This window comes from Psammomys obesus, unplaced genomic scaffold, assembly GCF_907164565.1.
Source record: "Psammomys obesus unplaced genomic scaffold, mPsaObe1.curated_primary_1811, whole genome shotgun sequence".
NCBI classification, from domain to species: domain Eukaryota; kingdom Metazoa; phylum Chordata; class Mammalia; order Rodentia; family Muridae; genus Psammomys; species Psammomys obesus.
Genome location: NW_026587556.1, coordinates 4009392 through 4028737, shown reverse-complemented (window position 1 = coordinate 4028737; position 19346 = coordinate 4009392). Strand labels below are relative to the sequence as shown.

Genomic DNA, 19346 nt, shown 5'->3' with positions numbered 1-19346 from the left:
TTAAACAAAATGTCAGCAGCAAATGATTGCCATTTACTCCTGCATGAAGACCAGTCCCTGCCATATTTTTAAGACAGGAAGTCCAAGAAACCAAGAGAGCATAATCTGGGTTCTCAAATCTGACCAGCCCTGACTCATTGCCTCTAGATGCCTGTGAATCCCCAACAGGAGGGGCATGGCTGCTGCCCTCCTTTGCTTCTCACTCCATGAAAGTTCATCATGGATCCACATGGACCACAAGGAAAAGCGTCATCATAGCCTGTAAAGTGTTCATGAGAAAGCAGGACTCATGGTTACAGGGTTTGTCACCATGGGATCAATCCTGTTTGTAAAAACAGATGCCGACTCAGGACGAGCTTGAGCAGAGGAAGGAAATGAACATCCATTCTCCGCTCACCTTTATATCTTAATTTTGGAAATAGAAAGAAACATGAGCACAGACTGTAAATATGCCTGGTAAATACTGGGTAGGCAGTGCCAGATTAAACATCACTTGGAACTGAAACATTGCTGTGTGTGGCTGAGAAGAGGTTACCGGAACTGGCCGGCTTTATTTATTTTCTGTTATGGCTCCTTGTCCTTCACTGGCCTTCCTCTGTGTTCCACAGCCTTATTTGTGTTATCTGATTCCATTCTGGAAAATAAGCTCTATGAAACGAAAATAGCTCTACCTTATGACATTGTTTCTTTCTGTTGGTGGGCTGGTGTCCTAGTTTCATTCCTGCTGCCGTGATAAAATACTGTAACAAAAACAACTTAGGGAGTAAAAGCTTTATTTGCTTTATATTTCTAGGGCCCATTGTTGCAGGGGAAAAAAAAAAAAGGTGGCGGGAAGTTAGACAGCTGGTTGCATCACAGCCACAGTCAAGAGCGGAGAGGGATGAACTAACTGCTTAATTCTCAGGTGGCTTTGTGCACTCTGTAGAGTTCAGGATCCCAATCCAGGAAGCAGAGCCTCCCAGCTTCAGGCTGTTGCTTCACACATTAATTAAGGCAATCAAAACAATCCCCCATGGAATTTTCCTCTAGATTAACATGATCTAGACAATCTCTCATCAGTACAAGTCTTCACGAGTGATTCCAGGTTATGTCAAACTGACAGTTAACCTACCCGTAACAGTCAGCCTCCCACCATACAGCACATTTGGCCTATGATTTTCTGCCTCAGTCTCCCCAGTGCTGGGATTACAGGCATGTGTCTCTACTTCACGTTTGTCACCTGTGGCTTTAAGGTCCTTGTGGTGTCAGTGGTAGCAATGAATGTCACTTAGGGATGCTTTACTCTGGGATTCCTACTTCACTGCTCCTCTGTTACTGAGAGAAGGCTTTCCTGCACCCCACAATGCAGAAGTTTCCCGTCTACCTTCATATTTTATACCCTCCACCCTTCTTCTGGCCTTCCCCTCACATGCTTCTTCATCTGATCAAATCTTTAGTAATCATCATCAAAACTGTTCTTGCAGTGGGTAGCAGAGAATAGCTGAGTGATACCAGTCTTTGACTTGATAGGTACTTCCTGGAAGCAAATAGAAACTCTCCTTGAAGCCCTATTTGAATTCTGAGATCCCACCATTACCTTGTTCTCCTTATATCTTGATTGAATGGAATAAAGATACAGTAGTCATGTGCAATCATTATAAAAACGTAATGTATACAGGAAATATCTTTATATAGAGATAAATACGATTTTTTTCTCTCACTGTGCTTGGAATTGAGCCAAAGGCCTTGAATATCTTAAGCAAGTATTTTATCACTGAGCTGTGTTCCAGCCTTTCTATTTTTATTATGATTTCATTCTTCTCAGTAGATGGATATAATTTTATGTAAAATATAGCAGAGTAAAGCTAGTGAAATGGCTTGGTGGGTAAAGGCACCTGTCACAAGCCTGATGACCTGAGTTTGATCCTGAGTTCTATCCCTGGACCCACATGGTGGAAGGAAAGCATTGACTCCAGCAAGCTGTCCTCTGACATCCACATGTGGCCATGGCCTGCCTCCTCCAAGTAAATAAATAAGTGTAAAAACAGTTGAAATGCAGTTAAAGCTTGTGTTATAGATTTTCCTCCAAATCAAATGTACATTCAAATCTTTCTTATGATTCACACATTTTATGCAAATACCTTCTTTATGCCTCCTCCATTTCTTATCATCCTTCACCTCTCCTGCTCACATAAAATCTGTATCCTGCCGATTTACCTCCAAAATGTTTCTCACTACTCTTTCTAGGAATTTTCTTCCTATTACTTTACTCAACTCATAAACTTTGGTAATTTCCTAGAGAAAAATCTAGAAATATTATATCAGATCATTTCCCTCTATTACTCTTTCTCATGCTCTCTATTTAGCCTTTCTACCTTCTAGAAAGAACTCTTAGCAAAGCTGTTGTCAGCTTCCTGTTCCTGTGACACAGTCCCTGAGATGAACAATTTGAAAGGAGTTAGAGATGGGCTGGAGAGATGGCTCGGTTCTTAAGACCACTGGCTGCTCCTCCAGACAACCTGAGTTCAAATCCTAGGACCCACAGGGCAGCTCATAACTGTCTGTAACTCCAGTTCCAGGGGACCCGACACCATCACAGACATAAATGCAGGCAAAACATGATATAAAAATAAATAACAATTTTTTAAAGGACTTAGTGTTTATTTGGGCCTCTAGTTTCATACCATGATTCCTTGGCCATGTTACATTAGACCTATGTCAAGTAAGTATATCATGAGGAGGTTGCATGAGGAGGAAATTGTTCTCACAAGGAAGCAAAGATGGAGAAGGGTCCAGCATTTCAACGCCTCTTCAAGAGGTGCACCCAAAATGTCCTAATTACCTCCCACTTATTTCTATTTCCTCAAAACACCACCATCCTACCAATATTGTCAGAAGATGGGGACAACACCTTTAATAGACAACATTTTGGGGAACATTCAAAAACTTATCTCTGATTGCCATATCTGCTGGAGACCCCCTATAATCTAATCTCAGAGGAGCCTGATGACCAGTCTCCGCTCCTGGCCCAAACATACTTTCTTCTTTTCCTTGTCACTGGTTCTGTCAGTTTGTCATTGGACCTTATCTTTCCAATCTCTGAATGTTGTATCACTTAAATTCATCCTTTAATTCACTACGATCTGTACAAGCTTTCTTGGTGGTTTTGTCCACCAAGTGGTCTTGTCTGCTTCAATGTCATCTACATCCATATTACCCTCATATTAGCACGCATAACATGACCCTGTTCCCAGAAGTAATTCTTTTGAATGATAGGCTATCCCACAGCTCCAGCCAGATATTTAATAAAATTAAAAAACATGGTATGCATGAAATATAATTCTCACCCACACACACAGTGTTTACTACTCAGTAAACTGTTCCAGTTTTCCTCAAATGCTCTGGCCTAAGAGACTCTCTTTGATGTCTCTTTTTCTCATGTCTCCCATGCAGTAAGTCATAAAGATTCCTGGTTGTATTACAAAAATACATCCTGAATCTGATTCCATCACCTTTATTACTACTGCTAGTGAATGCCACTATCATCTTCCATTTGAATAAAGCTTCTGAGCTCGCATCTGTTTCCACTCTTGCCAACCTCACTGCTCTCCATGTAATGCCCAAGCAGACACTTTAACACATTGCTCAGTTCATTCAATAGACCCCACATGAAACTTCCAGCTGATTCTCATCATGTTATATAGACTCCCATGGCCTGCTGTGCCCTGTATAACCCATCTTCTAGGAATCTCTCTAAACTTCAACGATCCTAAACTATCCTCTCTCTGGAGTCCAGCTTCATTGGCTTCAAACAAACCAAACAAATTTCCACCTTAGCCATTCTACTGTTATTCTCCAGAAGGCGCTCTTTCTTCTTAATTTGGACCAGACATCATTCTCCTCAAAAGACTGACACTTCCTGGTGTATTCAGGGATCTCATTCTTTCTTCCCACTCCTTCCAGAAAAATCCACAACCAAAGCTCTTGGTGGAAGCTTAAAATTATTCTAGATGAAGGAATATGCTATCCTTACGGATTTGAGAAGTGATGAAATACTCAGATTTGTAGAGTGGAGCACAAGTCCTCAGTGTTTATGACCTTCCCCTGCCTCAGGAGGGGCAGATACCCTTTCACAAATTTCAAGATAAAAATTGGCTGTATGTCAACTAGAAACTCCTACCTATACAAAAAGCCTCCCCTTACTTTGTGCTCTTTTCCAGGAGTTCTCAAGAGAAAACAGCTCTTCCCTACCACTAGCAGGAGATATTCGGCAATGTCAGGAGATGGTACGAGCAGTTGGTGCTAATTACATCCAATATGTTAAACAGCTAATGTTGTTAAACATCCTGCAGGGCATAGGACTTCAAATGTCTGTAATGCTGAGGGTCAATAACCTGTTGCATTTGTTTTTAAAACATTTAGTTCTAATTGTATTTTAAGTGAATTTTTAAGAATTTCTTTTTAACGATAATATAATTACATTATTTTTCCCTCATTTCTCCCTCCAACCCTTCCCATAGCAATTCCCTCTAACCACATTGTTGCCCTACCTCAACCCCTCCCAAGTCTATGGCCTTTCCTTCTCTGATTATTATTATCCACACATATATTAGTACAACTTTCTGAGTCTCGTTAATGTTGCATATATATAAGATTCCAAAGCTGACCACTTGGTATTGGATAACCAATTAGGAGGCTCCTCCTTGGAGAAGACAAATTCTCCCTCTCTGCAATCTTCACTGCCTGTGGTTCATTGTGTGATTCATCACTCTGGGTGATTTCCTCCCTTCCAAATTATCATGTCGGTTGGTGCTGTCCTTGTTGGTATTGCTCCAGCATATTGTTGACACGTCATGAGTGTGGCTTCCCTGTCATTTTTAGAAGACACACTCTCATGGCAAACTTGCTGGTCCTCTGGCTCTTGGAATCTTTCCTCCCCATCTTCTGTAATGTTCCCTAAACATTGCGTGCAGGGGTTGTGTTGTAGGTGTATGCTGGGGCTGACTGCCCCGTAATCACTAAATCTTCTTTTTGACAAGCCGTGGTTTTCTGCCACAGTCTTCATCTGTTGCAAAGAGAATCCTCCTTGATGAAAGTGAAACTTGTGCATATAAGGGTAAGTATCTGGAATGTTCTTAGAAATTATGCTGGCCCAGTAAGGGGGTGGTTGTAGGTTCTCTTCTCAGATTCATAACCCCACTACCCATGAGTAATTGGTTAGATTTCCAGTACAAAGCATGATTCCTTTCCTGCTGAGAAAGCATTAGGTCCAATTAGAGAGCTATTGATTACTGCCAAGATGTGAATGCCATTTTGCATATTTAGGAATAATCTTGATATGATGGCCATTTTTATGATTCATAGGTGTCACAGCTAAGTAGAACCATTGCTTGCTTTTTCTCCTTTGGCAGCTTGCAAAACACCTTCTATCAAAGCTGGTTCTCAAGAGTCTTTTAGGTCAGATCTGACTGGAGCCTTCCTAGTCTGGTGTCCAAAAGTAGATTGTTCATATGCAAACAACAGTCCTGTGTTCAAAGCACAAACAACCCAATTTTAAAAACAAAACAGGCTGTGAATCTTAACAGAGTTTTCAATTGGGACCTACTTGTAACCTCTGGGAGGCAATGAAGGGCAACAACAAAGCCTTGGTTATATTATTTTGTGAGTTTCTTGGATTCCACAGTTTAAAAAGGAGTTCCTCCAGCTAGTGCAGGTTTTGTTGTTGTTGTTAGATTGTCTTTGATTTGGGGGTAGGTATCGTCAGCCTGAGTAGCATAACTTTAATATATAGATATAGATACAGATTCACATATATGTGTGTGTGTACATATGTGTATATATGTATGTATGTATGTATGTATGTATGTATGTATGCATGCATGCATATGAAACCTGAAAGTGCTAGAAGGAAGCACAAGCAGTACCCTAGAAGTTATAGGTTTAGGAAAAGACTTTCTGAATAGGGCTCCATTTGCCCATGAATTAAAGCCAACAATTGACAGGTGGTACATCATAAAAGTAAAAATCTTCTGTTCACCTAAGTAAACAGGAAATGCACAGGGTGGGAGAGAATCTTTGCCAGATATACAATTGACAGAGGATTAATAGGTGAAATATATGAACCATGGCAGCATGGCAGAGGAGGCCAGAAAAGATCCAGGATATATTAGAGCTCTAAAACACTGTTACAGAGGGAATAGTCTAGAACTCAACTGACCCAAACCCCACTGATACCAGGTTGTAGAGGGAGGGAGGTACTGTGTGACTGCTCCCCGTGGTTTTGAGTACTTAGAACTTGACGGGAGCCAGTTTTGACAGGTGTTTTGCGTTCCTGAAGATACTAGAGTGTTTGCAAACTCTGAAGACAGCGTGCACAACTTTTAAAAGACTTCTTCACCGGCTATTCATGGATCTACCCCTCATAGGCCACTGGCTATAAACTACCCAATTCTCTGATGGCATTCCCATATGCCGTCTGATCCCTGTTCCAAGCATGGGGATCTGTGGGACATTTTGTGAGGCAGAAGCCAGAAATCAGACAGGGACTACTGACTGCTGCTGTTGCCAAGCATTCGACTCCAGTTTTGTATCACTGTCATATAGAAAGATTAAGGAGAAGTCTGGAAACACCTGCTGGTCCACTGTCTAAAATGCCTTTCCAAATTATCATCAGCTTCATTTTGCTTTTTGGAGACGCTATCCTGCCTCCCCTTCTGTAGCTCCTGGCCTGACTCCTTGTCCAAATTCCCGAACTGTATACCCTTTGCCAATGTGAGAAATCCTCTCACCTAAAGAATCAGTTGGAAACTACATTGTGAGACAATTAAAAACTAATTCTGCAAAGCTTCATTACAGAGACTGAAGATTAGGGATGGGAGGAGGAGGAGCCCTGCTATTTCCAGCTCTTGGTATAAAACATTCATCACATCATTAATGTATTTTGAGTCAGTCATCTGACCACCCCTCTGCTTGGTCTCCCCAGATGGAGACCTACTTAAAAATACTAAAAATGAGTAGTTAATATAGCCAGGTGGGCCAAATAATACACGATATTTCTGACCTTTTTAGAAAGGTTTACATACTTACGCTCCACTGTGGGAAAACCAAAATACTTTTCAATTTAATTCTATTCAACAAATCTTGATAGATAGCTCTTGTGTTTTAGCTACCTTTCTGTTGCTGTGAGAAAAAAGACCATGACCAAAAGCAACTTACAGCACAGTTTATTTTGGCTGAGAGATCAGATCTCAACCATATTAAGAACTAGAGAGAGAAAGAAAAAAAAAAAAAAACACAGGAAGTGGGTGAGGCTCTAAAACCTCAAAACCCATCCCCAGTGATGTCGTTTTTCCAGAAACATATCCAAACAACATCTCCAACTGGGCACCAAGAACACATGGGCCTATGAGAAAATTTATCATTCAAACCCACAACATTTTACTTCTGACACCCCAAAAGCTCATGGTCATATCATAATACAACATGCATTTAGTCCAACTTCAAATGTTCCCAGAATCTAACAGTCTCAATCTTGTCAAAAGTCCAAAGCCTCCTTTTAAACTAAAGGCAATCTTTTAATTGTGCCCCTGTAAAACTTAAAAAAAAAAAAGAAGAAGAAGAATTATGAAAAGTATGAGCTTTAACATTCATCATCTACTCCAGCGGGTTTCTGAAAAGCTGTGAGTTATTCAGCTTCGTTTTGACACAAAAGAAAAGAACAGAGATGAGCCAGAAGGAAAAACTAGATGAGGCAGGAAGAAATCACATGTGGCCCTCTTATTCCTAGGACACAGTTATATTCCTGTTGTGTTACACTATCTACCCATGCCAGATGCGGAACCAATGACAGATAAAAGTAATGAATAGTGGGGGGGGGGGGAGGCAAGGGGTTTTCTACAGAAGCATGGACTCATACTCATCTGCATCACCAAAATCCCAAGCCATCATGAGTAACAACTTCATGAAACCTGGAACCATGAAGTTCTTTTTAAAGCTTGCAGGTAGCTGGACAGGTTGGAGAGTCTTATTCAGGCAACCTAGCTGGTCTTAATCTCCTCAAAAATCTTTACTTCTTATAAAACTTTGAGAAGGGAGAAGTCTTGTGGATCTTGTCAGTTTCAGGGACTTTTTGAGATTTCTGAGTTGTTTATATTCTGAGTCTCAATGACGCCCCTTTAGAACTTCCTGAGTTTTAAGGAAGCTCTGTTAGAACTCCCTAGGTCATAAGCTCCAGAGGAAAGTACTACAAAACTGTTCTTGATCTAAATTCCTTGTGATACTGCTATGACTTTTAATTATTCTCCCTTTGACTTGACTTAGTCAAGTACTTCTAATTAGCACAGGAGGTATTTGGAGCTGGGATATGAAAAAGAAACAGAAAAGATAGGTACCCTGTTCTGGCAACCTAACCCTTAGGACCAGTGCCTGCTGCTCAAAACAGAATTGTGTTTAGTTTCTGTCCTTCTTCTTCTTTTCTTCTTCTTCTTCTTCTTCTTCTTCTTCTTCTTCTTCTTCTTCTTCTTCTCCTTCTCCTTCTCCTTCTCCTTCTCCTTTTTCTTCTTCTTCTTCTTCTTCTTCTTCCTCTTCTTCCTCTTCTGACCCATCCCGATGGCAAGCCGAGCAGAGTCTACCTGAAAAAGGGAGTGGGAATGATAGGGGCAGAGATATGAAGAATGGAGTCAAGACAACTTTCTGATCAAGATTTGTCTATTAGGCACTCAAGCAGCTTTTTTTTAATTTTTTATTTAACTTTTATTAATTACACTTTATTCATTTTGTATCCCCTCCATAAGCTCCTCCCTCCTTCCCTCCCAACCCCACCCTCCCTCCCCTTTTTGCATGCATGCCCCTCCCCAAGTCCACTGATGGGGGAGGTCCTCCTCTCCTTCTTTCTGATCTTAGTCTATCAGTTCTCATCAGAAGTGGCTACATTGTCATCTTCTGTGGCCTGGTAAGGCTGCTCCCCCGTCAGGGGGAGGTGATCAATGAGCAGGCCAATCAGATTATGTCAGAGGCAGTCCCTCTTCCCATTATTATGTAACCCATTTGGGCACTGAACTACCATGGGCTACATCTGTGCAAGTGTTCTAGGTTATCTCCATGCATGGTCCTTGGTTGGAGTATGAGTCTCTGGGAAGTTTCCTGTGTTCAAATTTTCTTGTTCTGTTGCTCTCCTTGTGGAGTTCCTGTCCTCTCCAGCTCTTGCTATTTCCCACTTCTTACTTAAAATTCCATTCACTCTGCCCGATCAAGCAGCTTTTTTAAAGCAAAAAGCCACAGGCAACTTTCTCACGGCAACAGCACATTTGCGTCACTTGGCAAAAACACCCAAGGATTCACTCAAGGTTACACAAAGTTTGTTATCTAGTTCTCAGGAACAGAGCACCCTGCTGGAGAAACTGCCAAGGTCAGTCTCTGAGAAACTGAACTTTAGATTAAACCCGCATCTGCCAAGGCCAAGAGGCAAAAGTCCATTACCAGACTCCTTCACTCTTCTTCCTCTTCCTCTCCCCTTCACCTCCTCCCCCTCCTCCTTCTTCTTCTTTTGGTATAGTCAGATGAAAAGTAGATGCCAATGGTTTCCCTTGCTATACTACTTACCTAAGACCAATTCTTGTCTCTGGGTTTCTGAGTCTATGAAATGAAGATGGCCCTGAACATAAAAATAAAGTTCTTGCAGGGATCAATAAGGCACTACCAATAACATACTTTGCCCCAACAGGTATTCAATAAGGTACTTTTATTCCACTTCTAATATTTTCCTAAAAAATAACTGCAGTACCAGACTGACAGAAGTGCGATAGTGACAATAACAAACACCTTCCCGTGTTTTCACTGTTAAATACAATAATCTCTTTGTAACCATGGAGTGTTGGTGAATTCCTCATGGGTCCTGGAATTCATAGATGTAAGAAGTGTCAGCTGGACACAATCAAGAATCATCTGAGAAGGAATCTGTTCAGATTGGTCTGGCCTGTGGGCCCATCCTTTTCTTGATTACATAAATCGATGTGGGAAGATCCAGCCTAAAAGCGGGCAGTGCCACTTTTAGGAAAAGTAGATCCTAAACTACACAAAAGAAGACGCAAAGGAACTGAACACAGCCATGCATTAACTCATTGCTCCCTGCTCTCCTCCGTGACTGCGATGTGAGCGGCCACTTCAAGTCCTGTCACTTGGACTCCCTCGAAGTGACAAAGTGTAACCTAGAATTACAAGCCAAGTAAATACCTTCCTCCTTGAGTTGTTTTTGTCAGGGTATCACCACAGCAATAGGAAGCAAAACTAAGTCAGACTCAACTCCCTTCTATAAAATGGCATACTGTTTGAATGCAACTCACATACGCGTGTCCTTCCATATACTTTGAATCATCTTTAGATTGTTCGTAATACCCAGTTAATACAGACACTTTATAAACTGTTATACTATTTTGCTTAGGAAATAACAATAGAAAATATTTATATTTGACAAAGCTGAGATTGTCCCTCCTGAATGTTTTCAGTTTGATTAGTTGATTCCGTGTACACAGAGATACAAAGGGCTGACCGTATTGTTGAAATAAATGTTATTTATTATTTAAGGAAGCATTCTTCTAACCTTGGTTGGTTTACTGTAAGGATTATTTTTACCTCTAGATGTTGGTGGTGAATATTATCAAGTAACTGTTCACCTTCTAACAAAAAAAAAAAAAAACCAATTATGATTTTTGCCTTTTGGTCTTATAATTAATTTTTTAGTAGAATTGGTAATATTAAATATCCTCTTCTTCTTAAAATTAAAAATCTTTAGTAATTTTGCATTATTTTGGGGCTGACCCGTCAATCTCAATTTTGCTGTATTGTACTTAGGCATGTATAAATTAGATGCTTATAGTTTACTTTCTTATTGTTGCTTATAGATTATGAGCTGTAGTTTGGCAACCCACTATGATGAATTAAGAAAAATTTCACCCGTGTCTTATTTGGGAGACTGTATAGTTTTTGGAAGGATTTTCTATTCCTTGGAGACATACCTTTAAGAACATACCTTTAAATGAGAGTATGTGTACCTTGTTTTAGCATCAGTTTGGGGATAATAACATTTCCTCAAAGTTTTCTAGCTTCTGCTAGCAAACATTATCTATTTAAGCTTATCTATTTAACATTATCTATTTCTTCCTGAACACATTACCAGAACATTAATAATTCACTGGAATATTCAATTTTGAACATTAAGCTTAAAATAGTGTCCTCTTTGAGTGTATTTACGTGCCACGCATTTTTACTATCTGCTGTCATTTTCATTTTTCTTCCCTGGGTCATTGGAAGGTCTCTGCAATTTAGGAGGGCACTTGCCAGTACTTGTTTTTAAATTTTTTTAATTTCTGATTTAATTCATCTTAATCATCCCCATCTGGATGGTCATGTCACCAGTATGGTGTTATAAGCACCGTCTTTACTACCCTGGAGTCTAGTCAGAGAAGGTAGTCAGTGTTGGTGCAGAAGCGAGTGATGTCCATATTCACAGAGCTGTGACTGCTGAGGATGGATCAGTAAGCGGTCAAGAAGGAGCACAGAGGGATAGAAGACTTCCAGTTGTTTTGTTGTTTTGTGAGCCTTGTCATCCATCTCTGAGGCTCTATTTACGTGTAGCCTCAGAGTATGTGGACATTATCCACATGCTGTTTTAGGCAAAGGGAATAGATTACATCAAGAATCTTAATTTCCAGGTCTTACTATTTCCCACTTCTCTCATATATGATTCCCTGCACTCTGCCCAAAGTTTGGCTATGAGTCTCAGCATCTGCCTCAATACCCTGCAGGGTAGATAGAGCCTTTCAGAGGCCCTCTGTGGTAGGCTCCTGTCCTGTTCCCTATTTTCTCCTGCCTCCAATGTCCATACTCTGCCTTTCTGAATGGGGATTGAGCATCTTAGCCAGAATCCTCCTTCTTGATTAGCTTCTTTAGGTGTACAGATTTTAGTATGTTTATCCTATATTATATGTCTAATATCCACTTATGAATGAATATATACCAAGGAGCACAACAGATCCAAAAAGTCTGGGCACAAGGGTCTTTTCTGAGACTGATACTCCAGCCAAGGACCTCTCATGGAGATGGCCTGGAACCCAGGCACAGGTGTAGCCCATGGCAGTTCAGTGTCCAAGTGGATTCATAGTAACGGGGACAGGAACTGTCTCTGATAAGAACTGATTGGCCTGCTCTTTGATCACCTCCCCCTGAGGGGGGAGCAGCTTTATCTGGCCACAGAGGACAACAATGCAGCCACTCCTGATAAGACCTGATAGACTAGGATCAGAGGGAAGGGGAGGAGGACCTCATCAGTGGACTAGGGGAGGGGTATGGATGGGGAAGAAGGAGGGAGGGTAGGATTGGGAGGGGAGGCGGGAGGAAGCTACAGGGGGGGATACAAAGTGAATAAACTGTAATTAATAAAAATAAAAATAATTAATAAAAAGTCTGAATTTGAAGTGTTCTTTATACATATATTTATTTTAGAAGATCATATTATCTATTCATTTTGACATTTTATAGCATTTACAGATTGGATTATCTTATGACTATGAAGTCATATCAAACTCATTAAAAATTTGTGACTTAGGAATTTCAGCTGGGAGGAGCCAGCAAAATCCACGATGAGGTGAAAACCTAATTAGATAGAAAAGAAAATACCCCACAGTTTTGGAGTTAGGTGCAGAAACTGACAAAGCCTCCATAGCAAAAAAGCAAGGGATGCTAGACCAGGGAAGCTTCATAAAGCAGCGAGATCACATGGGCAAGCCACAGGTAACCCTGTAGCTCAGCCAGTTCACCAGAAAACTTTCTAGGAAACAAATTGGTTCAACAAAGATTGACATCAGTACAGGCCTTTATGTATGGAGGTGGCCAGGTCTACAGGACTAATTGTTTTTCAGCAATGACCTTGTTCTTTCATTGTGTAGCTGACGATGTTGAATAACAATGGTTGATCAGGTTGGCTGACATCATGCTGTGATTGCATGGAACTGTTGTCCACTGTCTTTAAATACTAACTGCCATCTGTGATCGCTATTCATGCCTCCACCTCCCAGCGTGGGCCTTTAGGGAACATTATAAAAATGTCTGAATAAGCAAAGACATGTTGGTCAGAGAAACGGTTTTCTGTCCCTTGGGTCTAGGTTCTCTTTGCATCTAACTCGAACTTTATATTTCAGGTTCTTTCATTTCCTTTTCTCAATGATTTCCTCTTCTTAGATGAGTAACAGCAGTGAGATCATGGAGCATAGAAGCTGTCTCATTTAAGACATCCCAATCACATGGACATTGTTTGTGGTAAAGAATATGAAAGAGAACTGTGACTCCTTATATCATCAATGGGCAAATTTCATTGAGCTGTTTAAGACAGTCACTGTACAGAAACTCATGGATCTGGGCAACAGGATACTCAGGGGTACAGCCCATGTTCCAGGATGTGTGAGGCCCCTGACTCAAACCCCAGCACCAAAAATAAAAATACAAATTAAAAAAAATGGTACAATTAAAATACTTAGTAATGTAAATACCCACTAACTCTTAAACGTCTTTGCTTTGTCCGTATTGCAGGTTTAGATTCAGTGGTCGTATTCTGGGCCTGGCTCTGATCCATCAGTACCTCCTGGACGCTTTCTTCACAAGGCCTTTCTATAAGGGACTCCTGAAACTGTAAGTGTGTTTTAGGATGATTCCATATGGCCTACCTGCAGGATGAGAGTGCTGGTCTTCCTAATATCGCCCGCCCTTTGCCAGTTTTGTTCAAACAGTTCCTAATAAGTTTCCACCCTTATCTTGTCCTGGGTGCATATGTATCTTCCATACCTTTTAGTGCAATAAAAAGGTATTTGGAGACTTTTTATGTAGGTGTAAGAAATTACTCTATTAGAAAAGCCATATAATGGACATTAATTTGTTTACATAGAAATTACAACATTGTGAACATTGTGTTAAGCTGTTGAGCAAATATGGCTTGTTTTATTTTAGGCACCATGAGTCAATAATCATTTCATGTTTATTACTGAAACTTTAGTGGCTTTTTTTTTTCTCAAAAGGAAACTATTAAATAGATTAAAACTATTGAATTACTGTTTCATCACTATATTGAAAAGTACCAAGTAATTTTGAAACCTATAATGTTTTATTAAGAAGTAGCATACTCATGTTTGGAATGAGGCCTGGAGGCTATTTATTCACTCAGTTTTTCTCATTCCCAGGCCCTGTGATTTGAGTGACCTAGAATATTTGGATGAGGAATTCCATCAGAGTTTGCAGTGGATGAAGGACAATAACATCACAGATATCCTCGATCTCACTTTCACTGTTAACGAAGAAGTTTTTGGACAGGTTTGTGTGATGTAGAGTTGCAAAAGATGTTTTGTTAAATTCATAGAACAAAACTTAACCATCTTAGAAAAATTTTAAATATACACTTCAGTACTGTGAAATGCATTCATGCTGTTTGGCATCTAATCTCTAGAACTTTTTGTCTTGCAAAACTGAAGTTCTGCCAATTAAACAATACCCTTTAATTCCTCCCACCCCCTAACTCCTGGGAAATACCCTAAAATTTCTGTTTTTATGATTTTGACTCTAGGTAGTTCAAGTAAGTATCTGTTTCTTTAATTCTTTTGACTATTACGAATAATGTTGCTATGAACACGACTGGACCGCTCCCTGGTTGGTCCCTACTGCTAGTTTTTTAAGATTATATAAAAAATCTCAGGTATAAGATTGCTGAATCATATGTTAATGGAATTTTATTTTTAAATTAGGTAGCAAAGAATCTCATCAGTTCAAACCAAGGTCTTCCGTGAAAGACCTGCTGAGTCATCTTTCCCGGGACTTTTTTTTTTAATTGCCAGGATCTTCTTTTTATCACTATGACATGGTTCTACCCTATGCAGGGGTTTTGAAAATCCATTGTGATCATGGATCAAAAAACCTTTAAAGTGTACCATAAGATAAATGGTATTTCTATATCCAGAGAAAAAGATAATGAAGAACAAAGTATATGCTACATATGTGTATGCATAAAATATATATGTATGCAGCATATAATATATACACATTGGTTTAGGAAAACATGTTTAGAATATGTTTTCTATATTTTAGAATATAGTTTAGAATACGTTTTCCTATTCTCTAGTACTGCAAAGGGCAGCACACGGATCCTAGCTCCCAGCTCATGAATTTGTCCTTAAAGGCATGGGCTTCTAGCTGGGTGGAGACCTCTCTGCTTCCTAGCACATTCCCAGCCAGCTTTGACAAACAAATCCTTCCACCTGCCTCTACTTTACTTCTCACTATGTGCACAGTAAGAACTTTCTGCATAACAGCTGCAATCTGTTGCCCTAATTGAGATTCAGAGTCCTCGAGCATCTGACTCTATTGTTTGGACATTTGGATCCCTCCACCTTAAGGAACAACCCAGGACATTTCCCCTTTGTTCCCATTACACCCCTTGAGTTAAAGAAATATGTTTCCTTTTTGTACTAAAATAAGTAAATAGGTTGGGCCTCTTCTAAGTTGATTAAGAACGTGGTTCAAACAACAGAAACTTTCCCAGTAACTTCCTGGGAAGGAAACGCTGTCATCCTAAATAAAGATGTCTCCTTGGAAGACAAACTGAATGAGAAGCATCATGATCCTCCTGTTTATTCGCAAGGTAACAGAGAGAGAGTTGAAGTCTGGAGGTGCCAACACGCAGGTGACTGAGAAGAACAAGAAGGAGTACATTGAGAGGATGGTGAAGTGGAGGGTGGAGCGCGGAGTGGTCCAGCAGACCGAGGCGTTGGTGAGGGGCTTCTATGAGGTAAGACCCCGGGTGTCCCAGGAAAGCAGGCCATAGCTATGAGTGCTTTGCAGTAGAACCCATGTTTCTCTTGGAGGCTTGTGGAGGAGCAGGAGTTCAATAGCCCAGAACAGACAGCAAGAAGCAGGAGAAGCTAGGTTTACAGTCTCATACCCAGAGTGCACAGCCCACCTAGATGGACTGGATGGATGAAGGGTCAGGCTTCTCTCTGAGGAAATACTGACCTGGTCCGAAGTTTAAATGTTTCTCAGTAAACTGTCATTGACTTGGTCCTGTTGTCAGGTGAGGAAGCATCCAATGTTTCTTATGTAGCTATGTGGACAGGACACTCCCCCCCAGTCCACTGTAACAAAACAAACAACACCAAAAAGCCAAGCAGCAGCACTGGAGAGGGTGAGCTGCTCCTGCTGGGTGTCTGTTTTGTTACATCTCTCTGCCATATTATCATGCTGAGCAATAAACTAAGAAGGCAAAGACGGCTGTTAGACCTCCCATGCCTTCATACTGGAATTTAGAAATCCTGTTCAGAAGTTTCTTTTCTAATTTATTGTCCACCACTAGGTGGTCCAACACAGGCATCCATTTGACCCTAGCACATCTGGCAGAAGAGGTAAAGCATCCAACCAACAGGTCCTTCCCAATCCCTAGAGAGGAGAGCAAGGAAACAGGGAAGAGGAAGGGGACTGCAAGAAATGAGTAATAATGTCATGGGGGAAGGCATGAAATATAATTTGACACCTTAAAGGTGACCTCAGGAAATCAAGTCAGGATTGTTTGCAAAGTCGCTCTCAGGAGGGATCTGGAGCATGGGATTTTCCTCCTGTTCTCAGCCCATGGAGGACTGTATCCTAATATGACTCCGTGACTACCGTTGGGGCTTCTATACTCACAAGTATATACTGGGCACCTTCTAACCACCAAGAATTGATTTCTTATCGTTGTAGAAGCTGGGAAGACCAAGATCAGGACACTGGCAGATTCAGTGTCTGACAAGAGTCCATAGGTTCACGATGTGGCAGTTTCTTTGCTCAGCTCAGTGGGAAGGACAAGGCTCCTCTGCTTCTCTGAGGCGCAGGGTCATCGTAATGCCTCGTGGTCTAATCGAATCTTTTTAAAAAATTATTTTGAGCTTATAGTACAACTACATCATTTAAGGCTCAAGAGCTGGGGGTACAGGTTCTAGCACACGAGCAGGGTGAGAGACATAGGAGACCTCTGCTATGATTATGACTTTTAAAATGGCTGCATGTTGGAAAAGGCGATTTAGAAATGACAGTTAATTGCCCAGTCTGACAGGCAACGGTCCTGATCGTGAGTATGACCCACCTGTGTGCTGCTGCTGCTGTCTTTCAGGTTGTGGACTCGAGGCTCGTGTCGGTGTTTGATGCTAGGGAACTGGAGCTCGTGATTGCTGGTACCGCAGAAATCGACCTGAACGACTGGAGGAATAACACTGAGTACCGGGGAGGTGAGCTAGCAGCACTTCTCATAATATATGTTGGGGGGAAAAAAATGTTGAAATAAAGTTGCTATGGTATAAAACTGGCCGTCCTAAAATAAACAATTCAGTAACATTTAGCGCATTCAGAAGTTTGTGTAACAACAACCTCTACCTGGTTCTAAAATACATTCATCATCTAGAGTTGATGTTCTCCACCGCTGTTCCCATCCTCCAGACACCTGGCAGCCGCAAATCTCTATCCTGTCTCTATAGACTTACCAATTCTGGAAATGCCATATAAATATTATCATATAAAATATGGTCCCTGTGTTTGCCTTCTTTTTGAGATTCATCCATGTTCTGGCATGCTTTAGTGTTTCATCCTTTTGTATAGCTAAGCAGTGACCCATCACACCATTCACTAGACCTGTTCTTACCGTAACCTACAATGCTGGGGATTAGAGTTACGGCCAGGCACTTCCTTGGAAAATGCTATACCACTAATGAATACCCCAATTTAACACTTCTTAAAGTGTTAAAGACTTGTCCTTACCTCAGCGCAAAACAGTTGCTTGCCCAGCTTCTGGCTGAACGTCTTTTCAGGAAACAGTGATCCATGGCGTGCCATGTAAAGGCCCACAGACAACACACCTTCTGCATGTGAGCTCTTGAGTAGCCCGCACACTCTCAGAGAAAGGCCTCTTGCTCCCTGTGAGATTTTAGCCTTCTTTACCTCAGTGCACATTTGCTTCCTCGGGGTTCTGACTATCCTCTCCTCTCCCTCTCCACTTCCCTCTTGTCTTCCCCTCCCTTCCTCCCCCCCATCTCATTAAAAAAAAAAATCGTCTACTATGGGTCATTTGTGAGCTTCCCTTTGGTCTGCATCAAAATGAATCAAATTCTAAGTCTCTTATCTCTGTCCACCATTTTTAACAACAACAACAAAAATGTGATTCTTACAATATGAATAGTTCGTATTGACTATAGGAAATATTTCCCCAGAACATTTGACCTTTTAGACTAGTCATCCAAAATAGAAATAGAATATAAACCACATGTGTAAGTTTGAACTTATTTATTTATTTACTTACTTACTTATTGAAATAGACTCTCTATGCCTAGCCTTGGCTAGCCTGGAACTTGCTATGTAGACCAAGATGGTCTCAAAATCACAAAGACGTATTTGCCTCTGCCTTCTAAGTTTTGCATGTGCCACCACAGCTGACATTAACTAAATTTTCTAATAGCCATATTAGAAAAAGTACACACAAGCAATTATAATTTGTACTTTTAACTTAATAAGTTCAAAATATCATTTCAACTATTATATGGATTTGGTGTAAGAATTCATTAATGCAAGATATATATATACATAAGTAGACTTTGCAAACACCATTTTCAGCAGATCAGGACATCATCTTTCCCCAAAGCTTAGCCTTATGACTCACAGAAAACTTTGTTTGTTTATTTGTTTGTTTGTTTGTTTGTTTGTTTGTTTGTTTGTTTGTTTCGAGACAGTGTTTCTCTGTGTAGCCTTGGCTGTCCTGGACTCATTTTGTAGAGCAGGCTGGCATTAAACTCACAGCAATCCACCTCCTTCTGCCTCCCTGAGTGCTGGGATTAAAGGTGTGTGTCACCCCGCTTACAGACTTTTTCAATAGTTTAGCCTCAAAAACCCTCTTTTTAGGTAAAATGTTAGAGAAAAATCCCAACCAATATTACAGAGGGGAAAACAAGGGGACAACAACTCAGCCACCTTCAACCACTCAACTACAAAGCCCTCTTGGAACCTCTATACTGATTTGTTAAGAAAACTGCTAGAATGCGGTGTTTCTGTAGTGAAGTGATTAAAGAAAGAAAAGAAAACCGCTGGCCTACGTATTCAGCACAGCTGCTTCTGCTGAACCAGTAAGACTGAATATTCCAGCATCCCCCTGGCGCTAATTTCCTCAGACCTCATGTTTTCCTCATTCTCATTGTTTCTTTCTTCTGCTAAGAATGTCCTCTCTCTTTACTCAACTACACAAATGCTTCCCAGGCCAAACTCAAACCCTGCTTCCTTCACAAAGCTCTCTCAATTTCTATCCACACATATCTCCTCTC

General features: G+C 40.7%; 1 protein-coding gene across 1 annotated transcript in view; it reads left to right on the top strand.

Moving 5' to 3' along the window:
- The window catches only part of Hecw1 (HECT, C2 and WW domain containing E3 ubiquitin protein ligase 1), a 295620-nt gene that overhangs the window by 269346 nt on the left and 6928 nt on the right, over positions 1-19346 (top strand). Inside the window, exons 24-27 of the mRNA XM_055603961.1 lie at positions 13561-13659; positions 14205-14334; positions 15656-15802; positions 17156-17270. Coding sequence (XP_055459936.1) covers positions 13561-13659; positions 14205-14334; positions 15656-15802; positions 17156-17270 — 491 coding nt within the window. The remainder of the gene's footprint in view (positions 1-13560; positions 13660-14204; positions 14335-15655; positions 15803-17155; positions 17271-19346) is intronic.